Source organism: Lithobates pipiens, unplaced genomic scaffold (assembly GCF_037356315.1).
Source record: "Lithobates pipiens isolate NorthernLeopardFrog02 unplaced genomic scaffold, aLitPip1_a1.2 Scaffold_10, whole genome shotgun sequence".
In the NCBI taxonomy this organism is placed as follows: Eukaryota; Metazoa; Chordata; class Amphibia; order Anura; family Ranidae; genus Lithobates; species Lithobates pipiens.
The window spans coordinates 34,287,542-34,307,052 of NW_027507686.1; the positions used below are offsets into that span (position 1 = coordinate 34,287,542).

General features: G+C 44.7%; 1 protein-coding gene across 1 annotated transcript; it reads left to right on the forward strand.

Annotated features, from left to right (window-relative positions):
- The first annotated feature begins 605 nt into the window (after nucleotides 1-605).
- Nucleotides 606-13,626, forward strand: GOT2 (glutamic-oxaloacetic transaminase 2). The gene is made up of 10 exons (XM_077453645.1): nucleotides 606-755; nucleotides 4,364-4,520; nucleotides 6,688-6,816; nucleotides 7,687-7,746; nucleotides 9,957-10,118; nucleotides 10,266-10,370; nucleotides 10,737-10,887; nucleotides 11,103-11,268; nucleotides 11,353-11,503; nucleotides 13,169-13,626. The coding sequence occupies exons 1-10, from the start codon at nucleotides 694-696 to the stop codon at nucleotides 13,289-13,291; spliced, it is 1,266 nt and encodes a 421-aa protein (XP_077309771.1). The 5' UTR covers nucleotides 606-693; the 3' UTR covers nucleotides 13,292-13,626.
- The last annotated feature ends 5,885 nt before the right edge of the window (nucleotides 13,627-19,511 follow it).

Genomic DNA, 19,511 nt, shown 5'->3' on the forward strand with positions numbered 1-19,511 from the left:
GAGGATGATGATGAGGAGTGTAATGATGATGAGGAGTGTAATGATGATGAGGAGGATGATGATGAGGAGCGTAATGATGATGAGGAGGATGATGATGAGGAGTGTAATGATGATGAGGAGGATGATGATGAGGAGTGTAATGATGATGAGGAGGATGATGATGAGGAGTGTAATGAAGAGGATGAGGAGAATGATGATAAGATAATGGATAATAATTATAATACAGGATCTCTCGGTGGTGCGGTGATAATAATAATGATGTTAATGAAGATGATGTGATGATGAAGGGGGTAGTGATAATATAATAATCATGAGGATGATGATGATATTATAGGTTCTATAATAATTATAATGAGGATGAAGATGATGATAATATTACAGGACTACCTGGTAGTTCAGTGATAAAATAATAAAAATAATATAATAATGATTATTATAGGTAATACACGGGTCCTCCTGGCGGTGCAGTGCTGATGATAATAATAATAATAATAATAATAATAATAATACTAGTAATAATAATATTGATGATGATAATTAATATAGTTTCTCTGGTCGGTGCAGTTTCTCCTCCGGGTCGGCGGGGGGCGCTGGTTGGTAAGGGGCGGAGTCAGGCCGGGGGTGTGTGATTGGGTGGGCGGAGTCAGGTGACCCTGTATCTCCAGACAGTCTCGGTGCTCTCTCTCTTCAGTCATGGCTCTGCAGACATCTCTTCGTTTCCGGCCCAGCCTGGGGGCCCTCGGGGCCAGAGCCAGGTAGGTCTGGCTGTCTGCGGGGCTCCTGGGTGTTTTGGGGGCCCATGTCCGTGTAAGGTGGGATAAGGGTGGGATATGGGGCCGTGAGTGAGTGAGTGTGTGAGTGTGATATGGGGCCCCTTGTACATGTATGTGAGAGATATGGGGCCCCATGTACATGTGTGCAGTTGCGGGGGACCCCCCCCTCCATGTGAGCAGTGCAGGGGATTCTGGGAGTTGTAGTCCTCCCTGTGGCTTCTCTAGTGAGCTGTGTAGGGGGGGGGGGGACTACAACTCCCAGCATTCCCTGCACTGCTCACCAGAGAGAAGCTGTGGTTTTTTGCTCCCTCACACATGCACAGGAGCCCCATATACTCCAATCCTGTTTTTCATACACCCTCACCAGAGAGAAGCAGGGGGGGGGACTACATCTCCCAGCATTCTTTGCACATCAGAGAGAAGTCTCTCCCCCCCCCCCCCCCTCTCTCTCTCTGGTGATCAGTGCAGGGAATGCTGGGAGTTGTAGTCCCATGTAGTCTGGCACGTGGCCTGTGCTGTACACACATTAACCCCCAGTGTACTGGCAGTGATAAGGTCGGGGTGACCTCTACCCCCCCCCCCCCCCCCCACTGACCACCTGTACTCTGCATGAGGCACAAGGACGATTGAAGGTCAGGGAGGGGTCTGTGCTCAGTTTGGGGGGGGGGGGGGGGGTCTGAGCTGTCGGTGGGTGAAACGTGTCACATGTATGTAGGTCTCTTGAGGGGAGGAGAGACGTATATAATATAAATTTGTCACCTTGTACAGAACACCACCAGCACTGTGTAGGGGAACCTGGGAGGGGGGGGGATTACATGGGATCACACTGTTCTGAAGGGGTTAATCCTTGCGGTGCTGAAGGTCCTGTGACAGTAAAATCCCGACATGGAGTCAGATGAGGATAGGGAAGGGGGGTGGACTGGCCTGGGGCCCAATATGTGATCTGCGTGTAATCATCACCGCCCCACACTTCATTACTGCAGGTCCCTCTGTTCTTCCTGTGTGTGTACATTGTACTGGGTACTTCAAGTACTCAGAGCACGTTCTCATCTGATACACACCCCCCCACCAGTCATGCGACTTGCATATAAAATGTATCTAATATTATCTCAGTAGTAAGAGAAGCTACAATGTAACACTTCACCTGTCCTGGGATCACTAAACGCACTGGGGGGATTTACTAAATCTGGTGCAGCTCTGCATAGAAACTAATCCGCTTCCAGGTTTTTTGTCAAACCTTAAAGCACAAATTTTGTAGCTGCTGACTTATAAAGTGGATGTAAACCCCATTTTTTTTTTTTGGTCATAATGTAGAGTATAAGATTTCCTATCATTTGAGCCCAGTCTTGCCACAAAGAGTTAATCCAGCTCTGAGCAATCCTCTTTTATTGTTCAGTGAGATAAATCTTGACAAACAGAGAAAAACTTTGTCAGATCCTCCCCCTTGCTGTGAGTGACAGGTGATTTGCATATCTCGTACACTAGCCTAAGAGACATCCATTATTTTTAATTCCCACCCACTCCTTTCTTCTGCTGCTCTGCAAAGATTGGCTGTTCCACACCTCAGCATGATTTGGTAAGTCATGTGGGGACTTTTCTGGGTTTTGACTGGATGTCACTGATCATAGCAGAAGTTCAGTGTAAGAAATGCACAGGAGAAAATGCATGTTAAGGGGAGTGTAGCGGTGGGCGGGGAGTCTACTGACATCACGACTCCACCCACCGAGCCCTGGAAAACAAACCCACCCGCAAAATCTGCAACATTTCGGGTCTCAGAGCAAACAGAGGAGAGAAATTTGACAGATAAGTATACATGCAGGAGATATGTATATCCTTTTAGATAACCAATATTGCAGTAGTTTAGGAAGGATGGGAGTGGGTTTACATCCACTTTAATATACAGACACTTGCCTGTCCAGGTATCCTTCAATGTTTGCATCCCTAACAGATTCATCCCTTGGCTCTGGGTGCAGGTGCCGGCGTCCTTACTAAGGGAAACGGGAAGTGAAGGTTTGCAGCTTCACAGCCTGTTTTCTACTGCGCATGCGTGAGTCGCACTGCACTTTCTGAATGGTCCTGCTGTCTTCTGTGACCTGTCTCCCAGAAGGGGGGGGGGGGGGGAGAGAGAAAGAGGAGATGGGCCCAGAAATTCTATAGATTGCCTGAATCATCGTGTGGTGATCTTACGTGGGAGGGGTACCTGGTTTTGTGTCTAATAAGGCAGTGGGGGGGGGGGGGGTGTGAACAAGTGGGGCTTCCACTTTTGAGTGCAACTCTGCTTTAACCCACAATCACATCGGGCCAATTTGGCATGCGATTTGACATATCAAATCGGTAGCTATTGCTGGAGATGGCACCGTCCGAATCGGTGCGACGCTGGATTTTCACCAATTCCCAAAAGTATTTCCTGTGCTACTTTTTAGCGACTTCGTGGGGGGGGCAATTTGAATAGACATCTGTGTAGGAACCCGCACAGATGTCTGTTAATTTGCCCCCAAAGTCGGACTGCGTTGCTGGTTTGCAATCATGCAATTTGAGCTGAAATCGTACGATTTCTCACCCTCAGCAATGTGAACCTAGGGTTAATTCGACAAGCTGAAGTTAGCAGCTGTTTGGCTACCATGCACAGCTGAACTAGATCTTGCACACTCCAGTTTTAGTAATTCAACCCCATTATGTGCCATCACCCAACATGGACTTCACAAGCATGGCTGCCCGGGGTGTACACCCTGCAATCTTATTACCTCCTTGTGGTCTGTTGGAATACTCCATCAGAATTGTTTCATCTGCTTAATAATTCAATTGGTCCAGCCAGAAATCCGGGGGGGGGTGTAACTTCTGTGCTGCACTCTCATATTCCCAGTTAAATTACCCCCCCCCCTTAACTGTGCTCCCTGTCTGCTATGCAACCTTGCTCCCCCCCCCCCCCCAAAAATATTGTTCTGCTATAATGGATTTAATTCTGTGTGTGAGCTGTCAGTGGAGTTCTACTTAATGTTAGTATCATACAGACTCCGCAAAGCCTTTGTAGAAGAGAACGTTTTTCAGTGTCACCAAACCCCCCCCCCCCCCCCACCTCTCCTTATTTCCTGCAGTGTTTCCTGAAATGTCTGTGAACCCCTTTACCCTCTGTGGGGTATTTTGGGCTCAGTTAACTGCCAGTTGCTATTTATAGAACACCTTGTCCGTCCCTGACCTTTTTCCCCCCGGCACATCCTCACCAAGTTCTGTGATCAGTTCTTCTTGGGGGTAATCTTGTAGTATTGTACTCACATTACGCTGTAATCTGTGCTGGCAGTGTAATCTGGTTGCCATGGGTTACTGCATGGTTAGTAAATCAGTCTGTATTACATTGGCTGTCGTCCACCATCTGCACTGACCCTGTGTGTGTGTGTGTGTGTGTGTGTGTGTGTGTGTGTGTGTGTGTGTGTGTGTGTCCAACCTGTCATTATCCCCAGTGCCATCTAATAATCTATTGATCTGCTGCCCCATGTTTTCGGGGAGGCGGTTTAGGGCATTGATGCTGCAGAAATGATGGAATGGTGCTAGAAAGCCTCTGAGGACCATTATCTGTAATGTTCTCCTGGCAGCTCATGGTGGTCTCATGTGGAGATGGGCCCCCCTGATGCCATCCTGGGGGTGACTGAAGCTTTCAAGAAGGACACCAACCCCAAGAAGATGAATCTGGGAGTCGGAGCATACCGAGATGACAACGGCAAGCCCTTTGTCCTGAGTAGTGTGCGGAAGGTGAGGAAGGGGATCGGGATCATTGGGCTGTATTTGCTATTGAGGGAATCATTGGACTGAACCAGGTATTCCTGGGTGTAAAGGGGGGGGGGGGGGGGGCAGGGGGCTGTATAATCTATAGGGAATTAGGTATATACCATCACTGGAGGGCTAATCCGTGGGGAGTTTGGTATTTCCAGAATGTCTGGAGCACCGTAATCTGCTCACACACTGTAGGACCGGACCAGTCTGCGGTGTATATGTGGTCCATTCATAGACAAATTAGGAACTTGGCATCATGCTGGCTCACCCAGAATTGGGCCTCCTATTTTCCTGGTTAAGTTTGAGGCAGGCAGAGATAAGGGGGAACATCAGACAAATAAAATGAAGGGATATCTACCTAATGGGGAGCAGGGACTGCAGTAAAACCTGTGGGAGTCTTTTGCCCCCCTTGCTCCATCCAGAATTTAGAACGTTTGCCCGGTGTTTCATAACTGCTCTGTTGCACACCTTAAACGTCGCTCTCCTCGGTTTTCTGGGTAGACAATCACATGATGCATTACATTTGGTTTGTTGGAGATTCACACAAATCTGTGGTCATGTTGGGACTTGTATGTCAGGAAAATTTGAGTCACGTTGTTTTATAGTGATATCGTACACCATACGCCATTATTTAATTATCCACACTTCCGTCAGGGCACGACCTGTCTTAAATTTCACAGTTTTTATGTTAAGGGAATGATGTGGCTAGTTGTGGTAACCCATAGTGACCAGACTTCACTATTCAAGGTTATGCATACAGCACAGATGGGAGGTGAACTCTTATTGCTGGGGGTTACAACATTCATTTTTGGTGTCCTCTATGTGAGACTCTTCACCATCTGTAGACATTGCTGGAATTCTTCCAGAGTCTATGTTCTCTCCTTACTCCTGTCTGTGTCAGCTGCCACCAATCACTCCTCTGGCATGTGATAAACGCATGGCACAATCACCTGTGACCCAGGGGCCCGCTGTCCCTTCATAACCCTGGAGGAGTGTTTAAACTCTAATCCTTCTATGGGGCAGACGTAGCTGATAACGGTGTGGGCATTGATCACTGTGCTGCACTCTGTACCTGCCGTGTGTGTGCCAGGAAATCTGTTTTGATCTCTGAATCAAAGATGCAGAACAAATACAGAGAATGGTGCAAATCCAGCGTCATACATGGAGCTAGAACTTGCCCTTCTCCAAACTAAGGTGTGCTGTAGGTGTCATACTGCCAATATAGCACAGCACTGAAAGAGTATTGTGTATAGCATGGTGCTGAGGGACAGTGTATGGTTAAGCGTAGTGCTAGGAGACATGGTGTATATTTACAGTGTAGTGTAGACTCCATGTTAATGTATGTTCAGCCACAGATTTGAAAAGCAGAGACAGGCTAGAACCCTCTATCAGGTTTTTACTGTCTGGAGCTTCATTAAAGAGATTTCCTCTACTGGTGACAATTTCACCAAAGTCGGAGAATTATGGGCACAAACCCAACCCTCTGCACAGCGTTCCATGAAGAGTAATTCTTGGTTTACCTAGATCAGTATGTGTTTGGTAGTCGGCGAGATTGTGACTGGTGCTCACTGCTATAATTTTGGCACTGGCAGTCTCCCTTGGGCCCAATAATATAGTATGGGTAGTGGAGCTATCTGGGAGGCCCAATCCTGTGCCAGTTCTGTGGTAGTCCTCTTTTTGGCTGCTGTTCGACAGTAAAATTTGGGTGCTGGTAATCTTTTTTTTTTTTTTTTTTTTTTTTTGGTATACGCAATGTTATAATTTGGTTACATTTGGGCACTGGTAGTCTTCTGTAGGCCTTATGGTATAATTGGGTACTGGTACACTCTGGTCTACCCTATGCTATAGTTTGGGCACTGGTAGTTTCCGGTTTCCCTGATTTGGTATAATTTGGGTTACTGTTCATCTCCTGTAGACCTTATGGGTATAATTTTGGGCTCTAGTAGGACCAAAGCTATCATTTGGGTACTGGTGCTCTCTGGTAGGCCTCATGATATATTTTGGGGTACTGGTAATCTCTGGTAAGCCTTATGATCTACAGTTATTTTGGCACTGATAGGCCCAATTCCCTGCTGCTCCGGTGTTCCTAGCAGTTCTCTCTATTGCCATCACTAATGTTGCGCTGATTTACATCTCTCTCTCTCAGGCGGAGGCTCAGCTGGCAGCCAAACATCTGGACAAAGAGTATCTGCCTATTGGAGGACTGGCTGACTTTGCCCGGGCATCGGCTCAGCTGGCACTTGGGGACAACGCGGAGGTGGTTCAGTGTGGCCGGGTAAGTCTTAGATTGATAAAATATGTCTTCCCATATACTGGGACAGTGCTGATTGTGGCTTATTTCAGGACATGGACTGTGAGTCTGTATTAGCGGTAATTTTCCCTGATCCCTCTTCCCTGGCAGAGACCATTGCTTAAAGGGAGCTTGCACAGGAATGAATATGAGGGCAGCCATTGGGGAGCTCATCTCAACAGTGATTCCGGTGTTGACAATTCCTGAGTTCTGGATGGCTTTCTTGCAGTTTGATGCCACAAGGTTTATTGCCCACTTGACTCTGCTAATCTGTATGTGGGCATCGGTCATACTCAGATGGGGAGATGGTGGGTGTCTACTGAGAATGGTGAGCAGCTCACAACTGTACATAGTCAAAGTGGCTGGGCCTGTCAAGAATGTCCACACCTGTACATAGCTGGGGGAAGGAGGCATCTACTGACAATGGTGGGCCGATCACCTGCGGTAGACATGGTGTAGAAAACCAAGTAAAGTATTTTCTGAACTAAGCACGGATATCATGGATGTCCTGTGTTCAGAGATTCTGGTCACACAAATACTGTTTCTCTACACCAGGGGGCACCACTTCTAGACTAATGAGCAGAAAAGATCCTCCTGTGAGCCTCCATAATTAATAGCAGCATAGATCAGGCCAGACATCACTTCCCCTCCAATGTGTGTGAAGGAAACTGGATTTATTTGAAAAAAAAAAACACCTAATATGAGAAGGCTCTGCTGGAAGCAGCCAACTGTTGGTTCTCCACCCTCAAGCCAATCCCAAGTCTGGGGATCCCGGAGCTTCCATGGTAGCCTAAGCGCACAGTTATTAGGTGTGTGTCTGAAAGTGACTTTGTGCTCTTCTCTCTCTCTCTCCAGTATATCACAGTGCAGACCATCTCTGGGACCGGTTCTCTGCGGATCGGAGCCAACTTCCTGGTGAGTGAGATGACCATGATTATGGGGACTATGGGGGGGCCGACAAAGTAATTTTGGTATTTTTAAATAAAGTAATCCTCGTGCTACAATGTGTTTTTGTGATTAGGGCTTCATGTACATAGGACATTTTTACAACCTCTCCTGAACGATTTAACTGACATAGCAGCCCATGTTTAAATGCAAAGCAAATGCGTTGTGTTTAGGGAAAAAAATAGAATCTTTTTTTTTTTTTATCCAAATCCTTTTTTGGGGGGGGGGGGGAAATAAAAAATAAAATGCCTCTAAACTCCTGTGTACATGGACAGATAAGATGACCTAAATGTCCATTTACCAGCAGCAGTGTACGTGAAGCCTAAGTAATAAAATTGGAAAGACTGCTGTTGATTTGAAAAAGGTTTGTGTTTGTAATAATGAATGAAGAAAATTTTATCTTTAAAGTGCTTTGTGCAAAACAATCCTTGGTATAAAAGAGAAGTTCTTTAAACCATAAGTTCTTTAAAATGTGGTTGACAATCTTCGAATATTGGTGTCAAAGTGCCAAGCCTTGCTCCCCGCCCATGTGGGGGAAATTACTCTTCCTCCTAGGACAGGGGAACAAGTGGGCTAAACAAGTGACAGTGTTGACCGCTTGTATTCAAAAAAGGATGTAAAATGTATCAACAATATGATCGCCTAAAACGGGTCAAGGGTAGGGAAACGTGCAGAACCACTAGTGCATAGCACGCAAACATATAAAACCCAAAACATAAACAATTGTCTGGATGGCAAGTGTACTGACAAACGTGGTACTGCCACTGGCCATATAACTATCAAAAAAGGGGGACTTCCTAGGTGGTACTCCTGTGTAAACCCCTTGGAGGGTCCAGCTAGAGGAGAATGCACAAAGCTCACAGGCAGCTAAGCAGAATGCTGATGGTCCTATGATGGTGTGCTAGGTACCAGGTGGATCCTCGTTTCACTCAGACTTTGAGGACAAATGCACAAATGTCCGTTGTGATTACCAAATTCCTGTGTAATCAAAGTGATTAGTAACTGGACAGAGCCCTGGGATGAGGGTGTCCAAGTGCTAGGGTCAAATGTCAAGTGTCTCATGCATCAATATCAGTTAAAGGACTGGAGTGTAGTGGGAACTCGGCCCGTTGCGTCACATTTGCTCTTAGGAGCGCAGATTGTGGTGAGTTCTAGAGCGGTCATTCCACATGGCCACATACAAGAAGAGATTATTGTAAGTGTGTATATTAATATAATATAAACCAATGAAAAAACAGAATTATGCTATGGAATCCCTCTGGTTCTATTTCCCTATATCCATGTGAGGAGCTTTCATCCACATGCTGGAATACTATGAGAGAAGAGATAAAACTATTGCTCAGAGAACATATCCTTTTATACAAGCGATTAATTATTAGGAGCTGTTGAGTGAGGGCACATAGGAGGGGAGCATGGCTTGGCACTTTATTGACATCAATATTTGAAGCTTGTCATCGGCCACATTTTAAAGAACTTCTTTTATAACAAGGATTGTTTTGCGCAAAGCACCGATTGCACTTTCAAATTTTCTTCATTTATTACAAATATCATTTTTGTTTTTGGAAAGCTATACAGACTATGCATGCATAATGATTTCTGTGATTAGATTATAGAATCATACTAAGTTGTATAGAAGATTGAACATTATTTGAGACAGCGCTGGTTCCACATACCAATACATCTGCCACAAAGTGGTTGTTAAAGGAGTATACAACTCTAGTAGGCAAACAAAGGAAGTTTTTAGTGAAATGTATAGAATACATCTTAAAGGTATAATTGGTACTCCTCACTAAACGAGTCTTGAGTGGGGAATGAATCCTCTGCCCTGGAAATGAGCGCAGGCCTAGTAGAAGTAACAAATCATATCTGCAGCTCCTAGAGTGTTGTATTGCATGCATCGCTATTCAGGGCACAAGAGCGTAGGCTGTACGCAGTTCAGATGGGTCAGGAGATGGGAGTGAAGACTTTCCTGTGGAATGTCTTGCTCATCAATGTGAAGGAAACAAGGAGGCACTCTGATGGCACTGTCCACATGAAGAGGACCCCCCCCCCCCCCCCCCGATGTATCATGGGACTGGACACATCTCTGATCAACTGATACATTGGCCTGGAATATCTCTTCAGTGTCATTACTGCAATATTCAGTCCAGTCAAACTAATTTCTAGATTTTCTTTCACAGCAAAGATTCTACAAGTTCAGCCGTGATGTGTATCTGCCCAAACCGTCCTGGGGTAACCACACTCCCATCTTCCGGGATGCTGGGCTGGAGGTCAAAGGTTATGGCTATTATGATCCAAAGACCTGTGGGTTTGACGTTGCTGGTGCTTTGGCTGATATCTCGGTAAGTTGAATCCCATTCTGCACGCTGGCACTTGTGTGCTCTGTCCATCCCCCTATACCCAACCCTCACTCCTCATAATTTTCCCTGCCATCCCATTCTGCACTTTGTAGTTATGGTTTCAGGAGACTTTTATTTTGTCTCTGACAGAAAATCCCAGAACAGAGCATCATCCTGTTCCATGCTTGTGCTCACAACCCCACCGGAGTGGATCCTCGCAAGGAGCAGTGGAAGGAGATTGCTGCCATCGTCAAGGTATTTTTCTTCTACCCTGATCACTATGTTCTGCTTGCTTCTTGTCCACTGATGGACACTGCAGGCAGCTTCCGAGCCTTCCTTATTGGGGAGCTGGGATGCAAGGAGTTGGCAGTTGGGGTTGGGGATGAGTTTGTAGAGTACACTAAGAGGGTGACATGAGAAGTCTGCTGGGTAGACTAGGGGGTGTGTGTATATTAGAAGGGGTAGGGTTTGTGGGGTAAATTGTTTTTTGTGTGTGACATAAGGAGGCTGCAGGTTCGATATGCGTAGGGGGTAAATTGAGTAGTTGGTTGTGGGGTAGTTGGGTGGTTCACTAACACTTTATTCTGAGGAAGGAAAGTTTTTATTTTGTTCATGTTCCAGAGCCGCCGCCTCTTCCCGTTCTTCGATATGGCTTACCAAGGCTTTGCCAGTGGAGACATAGACAGGGATGCTTGGGCCGTGCGCCATTTCATCCAGGAGGGTCTTAATGTGGTGTTGTCCCAGTCATATGCCAAAAACATGGGGCTTTACGGTGAGTAATATGAATTTGCTACATGGCAAGTATTGTAAATCAATCTGAAACAGAAACTGCTCGTGTTTGCCAAGAAATTGGTTCTGACTCCATAGTAGGCATCTGGGTGGAGTCAGGACTTCTGGGTGCTGTAGAATATATTTGACAAGCTGGCACTAGCTGCATGCTCTGCGTAAGTGGAAACTGCTGATTCTAGGCTACCTCCCTCCCTCCAGGTGAACGTGTTGGTGCTTTCACTGTGGTGTGCAGCGATGCCGATGAAGCGAAAAGAGTGGAGTCTCAGCTGAAGATCTTGATTCGTCCCATGTACTCCAACCCTCCTCTGAATGGGGCAAGAATAGCAGCCGCAATCTTGAATCAGCCAGAGCTGCGCAGCGAGTGGTACGTTGGACCCATCACCCTCCTTTCCTTTGTCTCTGTCCTGTGAATACATTTACACCAACGCATTTTATTTTTTTCCTACAGGCTGCTGGAGGTAAAGGGCATGGCTAATCGCATCATCAGCATGAGAGAGCAACTGGTGTCCAACCTGAAGAAGGAGGGCTCCATTCACAGCTGGCAGCACATTAGTGACCAGATTGGCATGTTCTGCTTCACCGGCCTGCGCCCAGAGCAGGTGAGCTGCCGGCGCCTCTGGATTCTGATTGGTGAAATTTGTCCCACCCGCTAGTTTTTTGGATAGGTGGAACATTGCTGTCAGTAAGAGAACCTGTAGGTGGTACTGTGGGCATCGGTAAAGGGAACCTGTTGGTGGGTCCACTGATATTTATGTGGAGTATTTTGACAGGCCAACACGCCCATCAACCACAGCACCACTAATAGGTGAACTTTCAGACTATTATGAAGGCTGTGTAAATTGTGGCAGCCAATCAGAACAGCTAACGTGATGGCGCTTGCTTACAGATTCGCTACTTCTGTATGGGCCAGTTTTCCTGTCACAATGCTGGTTCAATCAACCTATGGCAACGTGTACAACTGCAGGAACTGGTAGGGTATCTGGGCTGATCTAAATTGAACTTGGCTCATTTCAGGGCCCATTCAGGTCTGCGTATTGAGGTCCATGAATGCATTGTAGTGTCATTCAATGGCACCCCAGTCTACTAGGGCAATGCACCTCTGACCCTGGCTGTACATATTTGTGTTAGGATTATTGAAATGAGCTCCATACTTTGTGTACAGTAGAGGGAAAGTTGTGTACTCACTGCCTCTGTTGGTGTCACACCTCTTTACATTGCCAGAAACAATAGATTGATAAATGGTGTCATTGTATCTGTGATGGAATGCCTAGCACCCAGCTTGGATGCTTCTGCCAAGATGCAGCTTCCTCCAGTCTGGAACCAGGACCTAGGTATTATAGATGAGCACCTAAAGAACTAGACACTAGCTTGGTTGCAAATTGAAACTTGCTTTATTGTAAACGCCCACAGCGTGTGTGTGTGTGTGTGTGTATATGCATGCATGCACGCATACATACCAGACAAGCGCTTGACTATGTAATGCAAATAAGATAATATGGCTAAGGAACAGTCAACATAAACGGTAATTAAACCGTAAGCTATATAGTCACCTAAACAAGCCTAGGTGACTTGGTACCCATCCAGACTGTTCGGCACCAGCTCCCCAGTAAGAAGACATAGGGCTTCTAAAATCACTAAAGCAGGGGTCTCCAAACATTCTAAGCAGAGGGCTGGTTCATTGTCTTTCAGACTTTAGGAGGGCTGGACTGGGAAATGTTCCTGGTATTTGGGGGGAGGACTAGTGCCTCATTAGTGGTGGGAGAAATGGTGCTCCATTGTCTGTGTCAGGTGGCAGAATAGCGTTTGGTATCAGTGGGAGGAATAGTGCCCCAAGGGCCAGATAAATGCAGGCAAAGGGCCAAATGATGCCTTGGTAAACAAATTATAGCTGGAGACCCCCCCCCAGCAGCATCAGGTTGTTTGCGCAATTCATATTAACATCTGCTCTAAATATGTCTAAAGCAGTCATTGCTGGTTTGGTCACAAAGGCCCCAAATCTGTATCCAGGTCCTAGATTTCCAGGGTCTGTGTTTTTTTTTTTTTTGGGGAGACGAGGACCTAAATCTGAAGCAAGACCAATCCAAGGATCCCCCATGCACATGCCTCCCAAAAAAAGCCCTTCTCAAGAGCAAGGCCCATAGTAGGCAAGAGGCCACCCTGCAGTCCTCCTTCAAATGCCCCTGTCCTGGTTGGGTTTGTCACAGTATCCATAGCAACCAGTGCACAATTCTTAGTTCCCTTTTTATGTGATCTTCTCTCGCCAGGTGGAGCGTCTGATGAAAGAATTTTCCATCTACATGACAAAGGACGGCCGCATCTCTGTAGCTGGTGTCACTTCAGGAAATGTCGGTTATTTGGCACACGCCATCCACCAGGTCACCAAATAAAGAGGAAGGAGCCTTCATCCAAAGCACTTTTCCCTGTTGTCCTGTCTGGGGTGCAGAGAACTTTACACCCTCATAATTAGCACTTTTCATCCCCCCTAGAACTGTTACTGACCCCTGTGTTCCCTGTGTGAGATTTACATTGTAGCTCTGGAAGATGAAGCCAGATTTGATGAGATGGCAGGTGTCCGCTGTTCATAGAAAACCATTTTCTCCACCTTTTTAAAGATCATGTGACCTCGGTCTGAACTCTCCCATCTCCCCGTCTCAGGGTACAGGCATGGGAGGAGGGAGCTTTGAATGTATTTGCTTCAATAAAGTCCATCTGGGAAACTCTGCTTTCTGTGTCACCTCTGATTCGCTATTGCCCCCTCCCCCAATTGACTAACTGGTCCAATCAGCACTGCTACATCACAAAGAAAGTGATCTGGAGGTGCTGGATAATTTACTACACTTTAGGGGTACATGCTATGGGGGGGTGTTTGATTTAACTTTAGTTTTCCCTGCATTCAACCCCTTTACAACAATGCAACACATCTGATTATTATATCGGCGCCAATCTTTCCCATGAGCTCAGGTATGCTAGGACATGATTTGAACTCAACCAAGCTATAACATGGAAGCTGTCAAAAATCAACAGCTGCTCATGGGTGGTGGGGGCATTCCCTATCCCACATGTATAGAAGGGGCCTGCTGCATAGTGGGGAATTTTTTGATGCATGTGTTTGGCTGTGGCCTGGTGGGATAGCTCGGGGTGTGGGTTCAAATTCCATCTCAGCTCTCCATACATGCTGGATGGGTCTTTAAGCAGCTGTGGTAAAGACAGGAAAACGTTACCTCATTCTTGTGCAATTTGTGAGGGAACAGTGGTGCTCCCTTCTCCAGAGCCTGCGTGCACCACATACATTGCACCCATGGAGGGATACAATGCAGGACTGATCTGTGACTGGAACTTGCCCTGTAATGTTCCTTTGGGAAGATGCTTTGTATACAATGTGTGTTTGGGGGGGGGGGGGGGGGGTGGGTTATTTTATTTTTAATCCTCACTGGAGGATAATTCTTTATATAGATACAATAATGGAACACTGTTTTCAGAGACAATTTTGCTGTTCTTCGCCACATCAGCATGCAATGGGTTAGCTCAGTCCTCGCCTTTCCCTATTGGACAACTCCAAGCTAGAGTAAATGAACCTCTCCTGGACCGCCGTGTGTGTGTGTGTGTGTGTGTGTGTGTGTGTGTGTGTGTGTGTGTGTGTGTTGTGTATCTTTTTTTGCCATAACCCCAGGTTTTTAATTTTTCACAGTTGCTGATTAGGCATCCAATTAAAAGTGGTCCCTGCAGCAGATTCGCCACAGGATCCCTTTTTATAGGCAGTGGGAGAGGGAAAATATTTGATTCCCTGGAGTGATGGGCAAGATGGCCCCCACTTGACTCTATCCCCTTGGAAGGAAGGACCGGAGCAACATCTGCCATCACTTCCACCTAACAGCCTTAAAGGGCCAGTATAAATGTGAGGTCTTTTTAACCCCAGATCTTGCAAAATAGAGGACCTGTCATGCTTATGTCTATTACAAGGGGCGTTTACATTCCTTGTACTGGGAATAAAAGTGATTAAAAAAAGTAAAGCGACCGGTCCCTCTCTGCTTCGTGCAGAAGTGAATGAATATGTAAGTCACGCTCCAATATGTAAACAGTGTTCAAACTACACATGTGAGATCAATAATTCTAGCACAAGACCTCTAACTCTAAACGGGTAACCTGTAAAAAAAAAAAAAAAAAAAAAAAAAAAAAAAAAGTAAAGTGTCTCCTATGGAGATTTTTAACCTCCCTGGCGGTATGATTAGTTCAGATTTTAGGTGCTGAAAACGTTACCGTTATTTTGCATGGATTTTTGGCGTTTTTTATATTGTAGGCCTGTAATTCTTAGAAATAATTCACTTAAATCCATCCAAACAAGAGTCTAATAGACATCCCGGGTATGATAAAATTTGAAATATGAAATCATAAATTATAACAAACAATATAATAATTATTCAATGTAATAAAATCAAAAACACTGAAATGTGCTGAGTTGCAGAATTGTCGCTGTCATTACTTTTAGTGTTTTGATGACGAATTTCCCCACAAATCACTCGCTCAATTCTGCGAGTGATTCTAATTTATTATCGCTGTTTTCTAGCTGGTCTAAAACCACTTTTGATGTAAACTGACATTTTTTGGTTGCTATGAACAAGCTCCAGTTTCCTGGCATAAAGAACAGTATTTATAATATAAAACTGCATGCAGGACACTGGACAGACCACTAGGGACAAAGGTGATGTGTAATTATTTGATACAGTATACTATAATCTTAGATTACAGTATCTATACTGTGTTTGTTTTTTTTTTTTTTTTTTTTACTTTTTGAATTTGGCGCCGAACTCCATCCCCGTGCATCGCAATGCTCGCAGGGAATGGAGCCCGGCACTGGGACAGATCGAGAGAGACGCGGCAGATCGCTGATCACATCAGGGAGACTTTGCTGGATCCAGGGGACAAGGTAAGTCACCCCCTCCATGGATCCAGTGATGCGGTCCCGAGTCTGGCTTGGGAATACTGCTTATGGTATTGAAATCTTACCCTGAGCCAGACTCGGGAATACCGCCAGGGAGGCTACGTACCATAGTTTGTCGCCATTCCACAAGCATGCACAATTTTAAAGCATGACGTGTTTGGTATCTAGTATAACGGCTTTCACATTAGCCCAATTTTGTTTATTTTTTTTAAGCCCACAGTCTGTTTGCTGCAGACTAAGGGCATGGATTACTGGAACCATGTCCTGTGGTCTGATGAGACCAAGATGACCTTATTAATTCAGATGGTGTCAAGCGTGTGTAGGGGTAACCAGGTGAGGAGTACAAAGACAAGTGTGTCCTGCATGGTGGTGTGATGTCATGGTCTGGGGCTGCATGAGTGCTGCTGGCACTGGGAAGCTACAGTTCATTGAGGGAACCCTGAATGCCAACCTGTACTGTGACATACTAAAGCAGAGCATGAGCCTCTACCTTCAGAGATTGGGCCGCAGGCAGTATTCCAAGATGACCACTGCCTTGCTAAAGAAGCTGAGGGTAAAAATGATGGGCTGGCAAAAGTAAGCATGTCCCCAGACCTAAACCCTATTGAGAATCTGTGGGGCATTCTCAAGTGGAAGGTGGAGGAGCGCAAGGTCTCTAACATCCAGCAGCTCCATGGTGTCTCCAGTGGCAACCTGTGAAGCTCTGGTGAACTCCATGCTTAAGAAGGATTAAGGCAGTGCTGGAAAATGGTGGCCACACAAAATATTGACACTTTAGGCCCAATTTTGGGCAATTTCACTTAAGGGTGTACTCCCTTTTGTTGCCAGCGGTTTAGACATTAATGGCTGTGTAAAAAATGTATATAGATTGATCTGCGCGGTGGGAATTGAAATACCAGATCAACCAGAAACTGCTGCCGCTACTTGCCACCACCCTAAGGTGGGGTAAATGTAAAACAAGAAGAATAAGATAGTAGGTCTTGGTGCTGTTTCTTAGGTTGATAAACTTTGTTTAACACTCTTTACAAGGTGGGAAAAACTATATTCTAGGCTAAAAATACTTCATATAAAATGGCCTATCCCAAGGTATTACATACCCTTACTTTAAGTACCACAGGGAAAAATCTATATTATTATTTATTTTTATACGAAAGGAAAAGGATTTTTTTTTAAGTATTTGTGTTAGAGTCTCAGCCTGCATTTAGATCTTATCCAGAAAATTATATTGGGGTTGTTATCTTAAGCAAGATGGCATCAGATGACGTCACATGTATGACGAACAGAAAACTTTTTAGAAAATCTTTCTAAAAACAAAGCCCTCTGTGGTGTGTTTATTTATTTTTTTTTTTTTAATGTGCAAATCCCCAAATTTGATTGTTTCTAACGTGTTGAAAAAAATCAGTGATGCTCCTTCTGTGAATTTCCACAGGGAAAAAAAAAAACTATTGGAGGTTATATAAATTAATCCAACAGGCTCCTTTCTAAAAAGTGCAAAATTAATAATAATATAAGGCAGCAACTTAATCCTCTTATTTTCATTAAAGTGACGAGTGCAGTAGTATAATAAACAAAGTGATTCATGTGCTATCCGGACTCGCAAGTAATATGGTTTTTACAAAGCCAAAACATACAATACAACCATAAATGTGACCAGTGTTTATCAGAAAACACACACTATTTTTCGGTATGTTTTAAACCATGCACCAAAAAAAAAAAAATGTGTAAAGTGACTCGTGCTTTTAAATAAAGTGACTAGTGCCTTTGTGTGAACCAATAAAGTCATAACAGGTGACTAAGTCATTTTCAGAATAGTCCCATGCGTAAAAAGTCCAGCTTCACATGGGAAATTCCTTCACAGGTTCCCCTATTGCTAATGCACTCATCGGAGCCTCTAACCCCTCCCAGGGTATTGCACCTTCACAGTATATGCCACTGTGTAGCAAAAAGACGAGACCTCAGACTTCATTGTGCTGGCGTTTATGTATCAGTCTGCTCTATATTATTATTTTGCACTTTTTAGAAAGGAGCCTGTTGGATTAATTTATATAACCTCCAATAGGTTTTTTCCCTTTGGAAATTCACAGAAGGATTATCACTGATTTTTTTTCAACATGTTAGAAACAATCAAATTTATTTGGGGATTTGCACATAAAAAAAACGCAGAGGCCCTAACACAGGGCTTTGTTTTTAGAAATATTTTCTAAAAAGTTTTCTGTTCTTCATACATGTGACGTCATCTGATGCCGTCTTGCCTAATATAAAGCTCCATGCACACTGGAGCTCATAAACTGCAGTTTATTGGAGTTTGGGCTTTTTTTTTTTTTAAGCCCATAAACTCCACTCTGTGTCCATGCACACATGGATGTTTTTATTTTTTTTAGCTTATGAGCAGTGGAGTTTATGGGCTTTTTTCTGAACGCCAGAAATTTGCGTTCAAAGTGCTGTTTTTCACGGCCAAACGCCGATAAACGCTTATAAACACACGTTAATTAGTGTTCGGCATTCTATTTTTTTTTCAATGCATTGTGGGAGTTTGGAATGCACTATGGGATTTTTGGAGTGTCCTCTGTGTATTTTTATTGAAAACGCCCATAAACGCTAGTACAAAACGCTGTTAAAAGCACATTTTTCAACCAGCTTTTTCTGCCAGCAATCTGGCATCCAGAAAAAGCTTTTTTGAGCTTCAGGCTGGGTTCACACTGCTGCGGCTACGAGAACCGGATGTGATTCGCACTGCAGTGCAAATCACATCCGATCTCTGTGCGATGCGAGTTCAGCCATACAGATAGTATGGCTGAATTCGCATCGCACAGGACCCTTTTTTAGGTCCGCAGCAGAATCGGGTCACATGGGTGTTCACACCATGCGATCAGATTCCTGTCCGAGTTTGCAGATCGCACTGCGATATGCGAACTGATCTGGGGGTGTCATTAACATTTCACTGACACTCCCAGCAGTTCGCATCGGGCAGTGTGAACTGCCCCTGGGAGGCATTCGATGTGGATTTGCGGCGTTCCCGCATCGCTGCAATGTGAACCTAGCCTCAGTCTGCATGGAGCCTAAGATAAGATAACAACCCCAATACAATTTTCTGGATAAGATCTAAATGCAGGCTGAGACTCTTGGTACAAATACTTTAAAAAAAAAAAAAAAAATCCCTTTTTTCCTTTCGTATAAAAGAAATAGATTTTTCCCTGTGGTACTTAAAGTAAGGGTATGTAATACCTTGGGATAGGCCATTTTATATGAAGTATATTTAGCCTAGATTATAGTTTTTCCCACCTTGTAAAAAGTGTTATTTAAACATAGGTTGATAAACTTTAAGAAACAGCGCCAAGACCTACTGTATTAATGGCTGTGTGTTGAGTTATTTTGAGGGCACAGCAAATTGACACTGTTATACAAGCTGTACACTCACTACTTTACATTGTAGCAAAGTGTCATTTCTTCAGTGTTGTCACATTAAAACATTACACTGTTTTTTATTTATTTATTTTCCGGCAATTTTGTTTTCTACATTCAGCTGTCTGACAGCTGACGACTCATCGGTTGTTAGGGATGCGGCGGCTGGCTTCCCGGCCTGCTCCTTAGCAACCAGCTATACACAGTGAATGTACAGCACACAAAAAAAAAAAAGCACTGCAGAAATGCTCAAAAGCAACATGAAT

What these genes read in the sequence shown, in the direction of transcription:
- GOT2 (XM_077453645.1), top strand. Translation starts at nt 694, where the DNA reads ATGGCTCTGCAGACATCTCTTCGTTTCCGGCCCAGCCTGGGGGCCCTC. An exon ending in AGGTGGTTCAGTGTGGCCGG is followed by an intron (nt 6,817 to 7,686) that starts GTAAGTCTTAGA and finishes CTCTCTCTCCAG; the next exon opens with TATATCACAGTGCAGACCAT. An exon ending in CCAGAGCTGCGCAGCGAGTG is followed by an intron (nt 11,269 to 11,352) that starts GTACGTTGGACC and finishes TTTTTCCTACAG; the next exon opens with GCTGCTGGAGGTAAAGGGCA.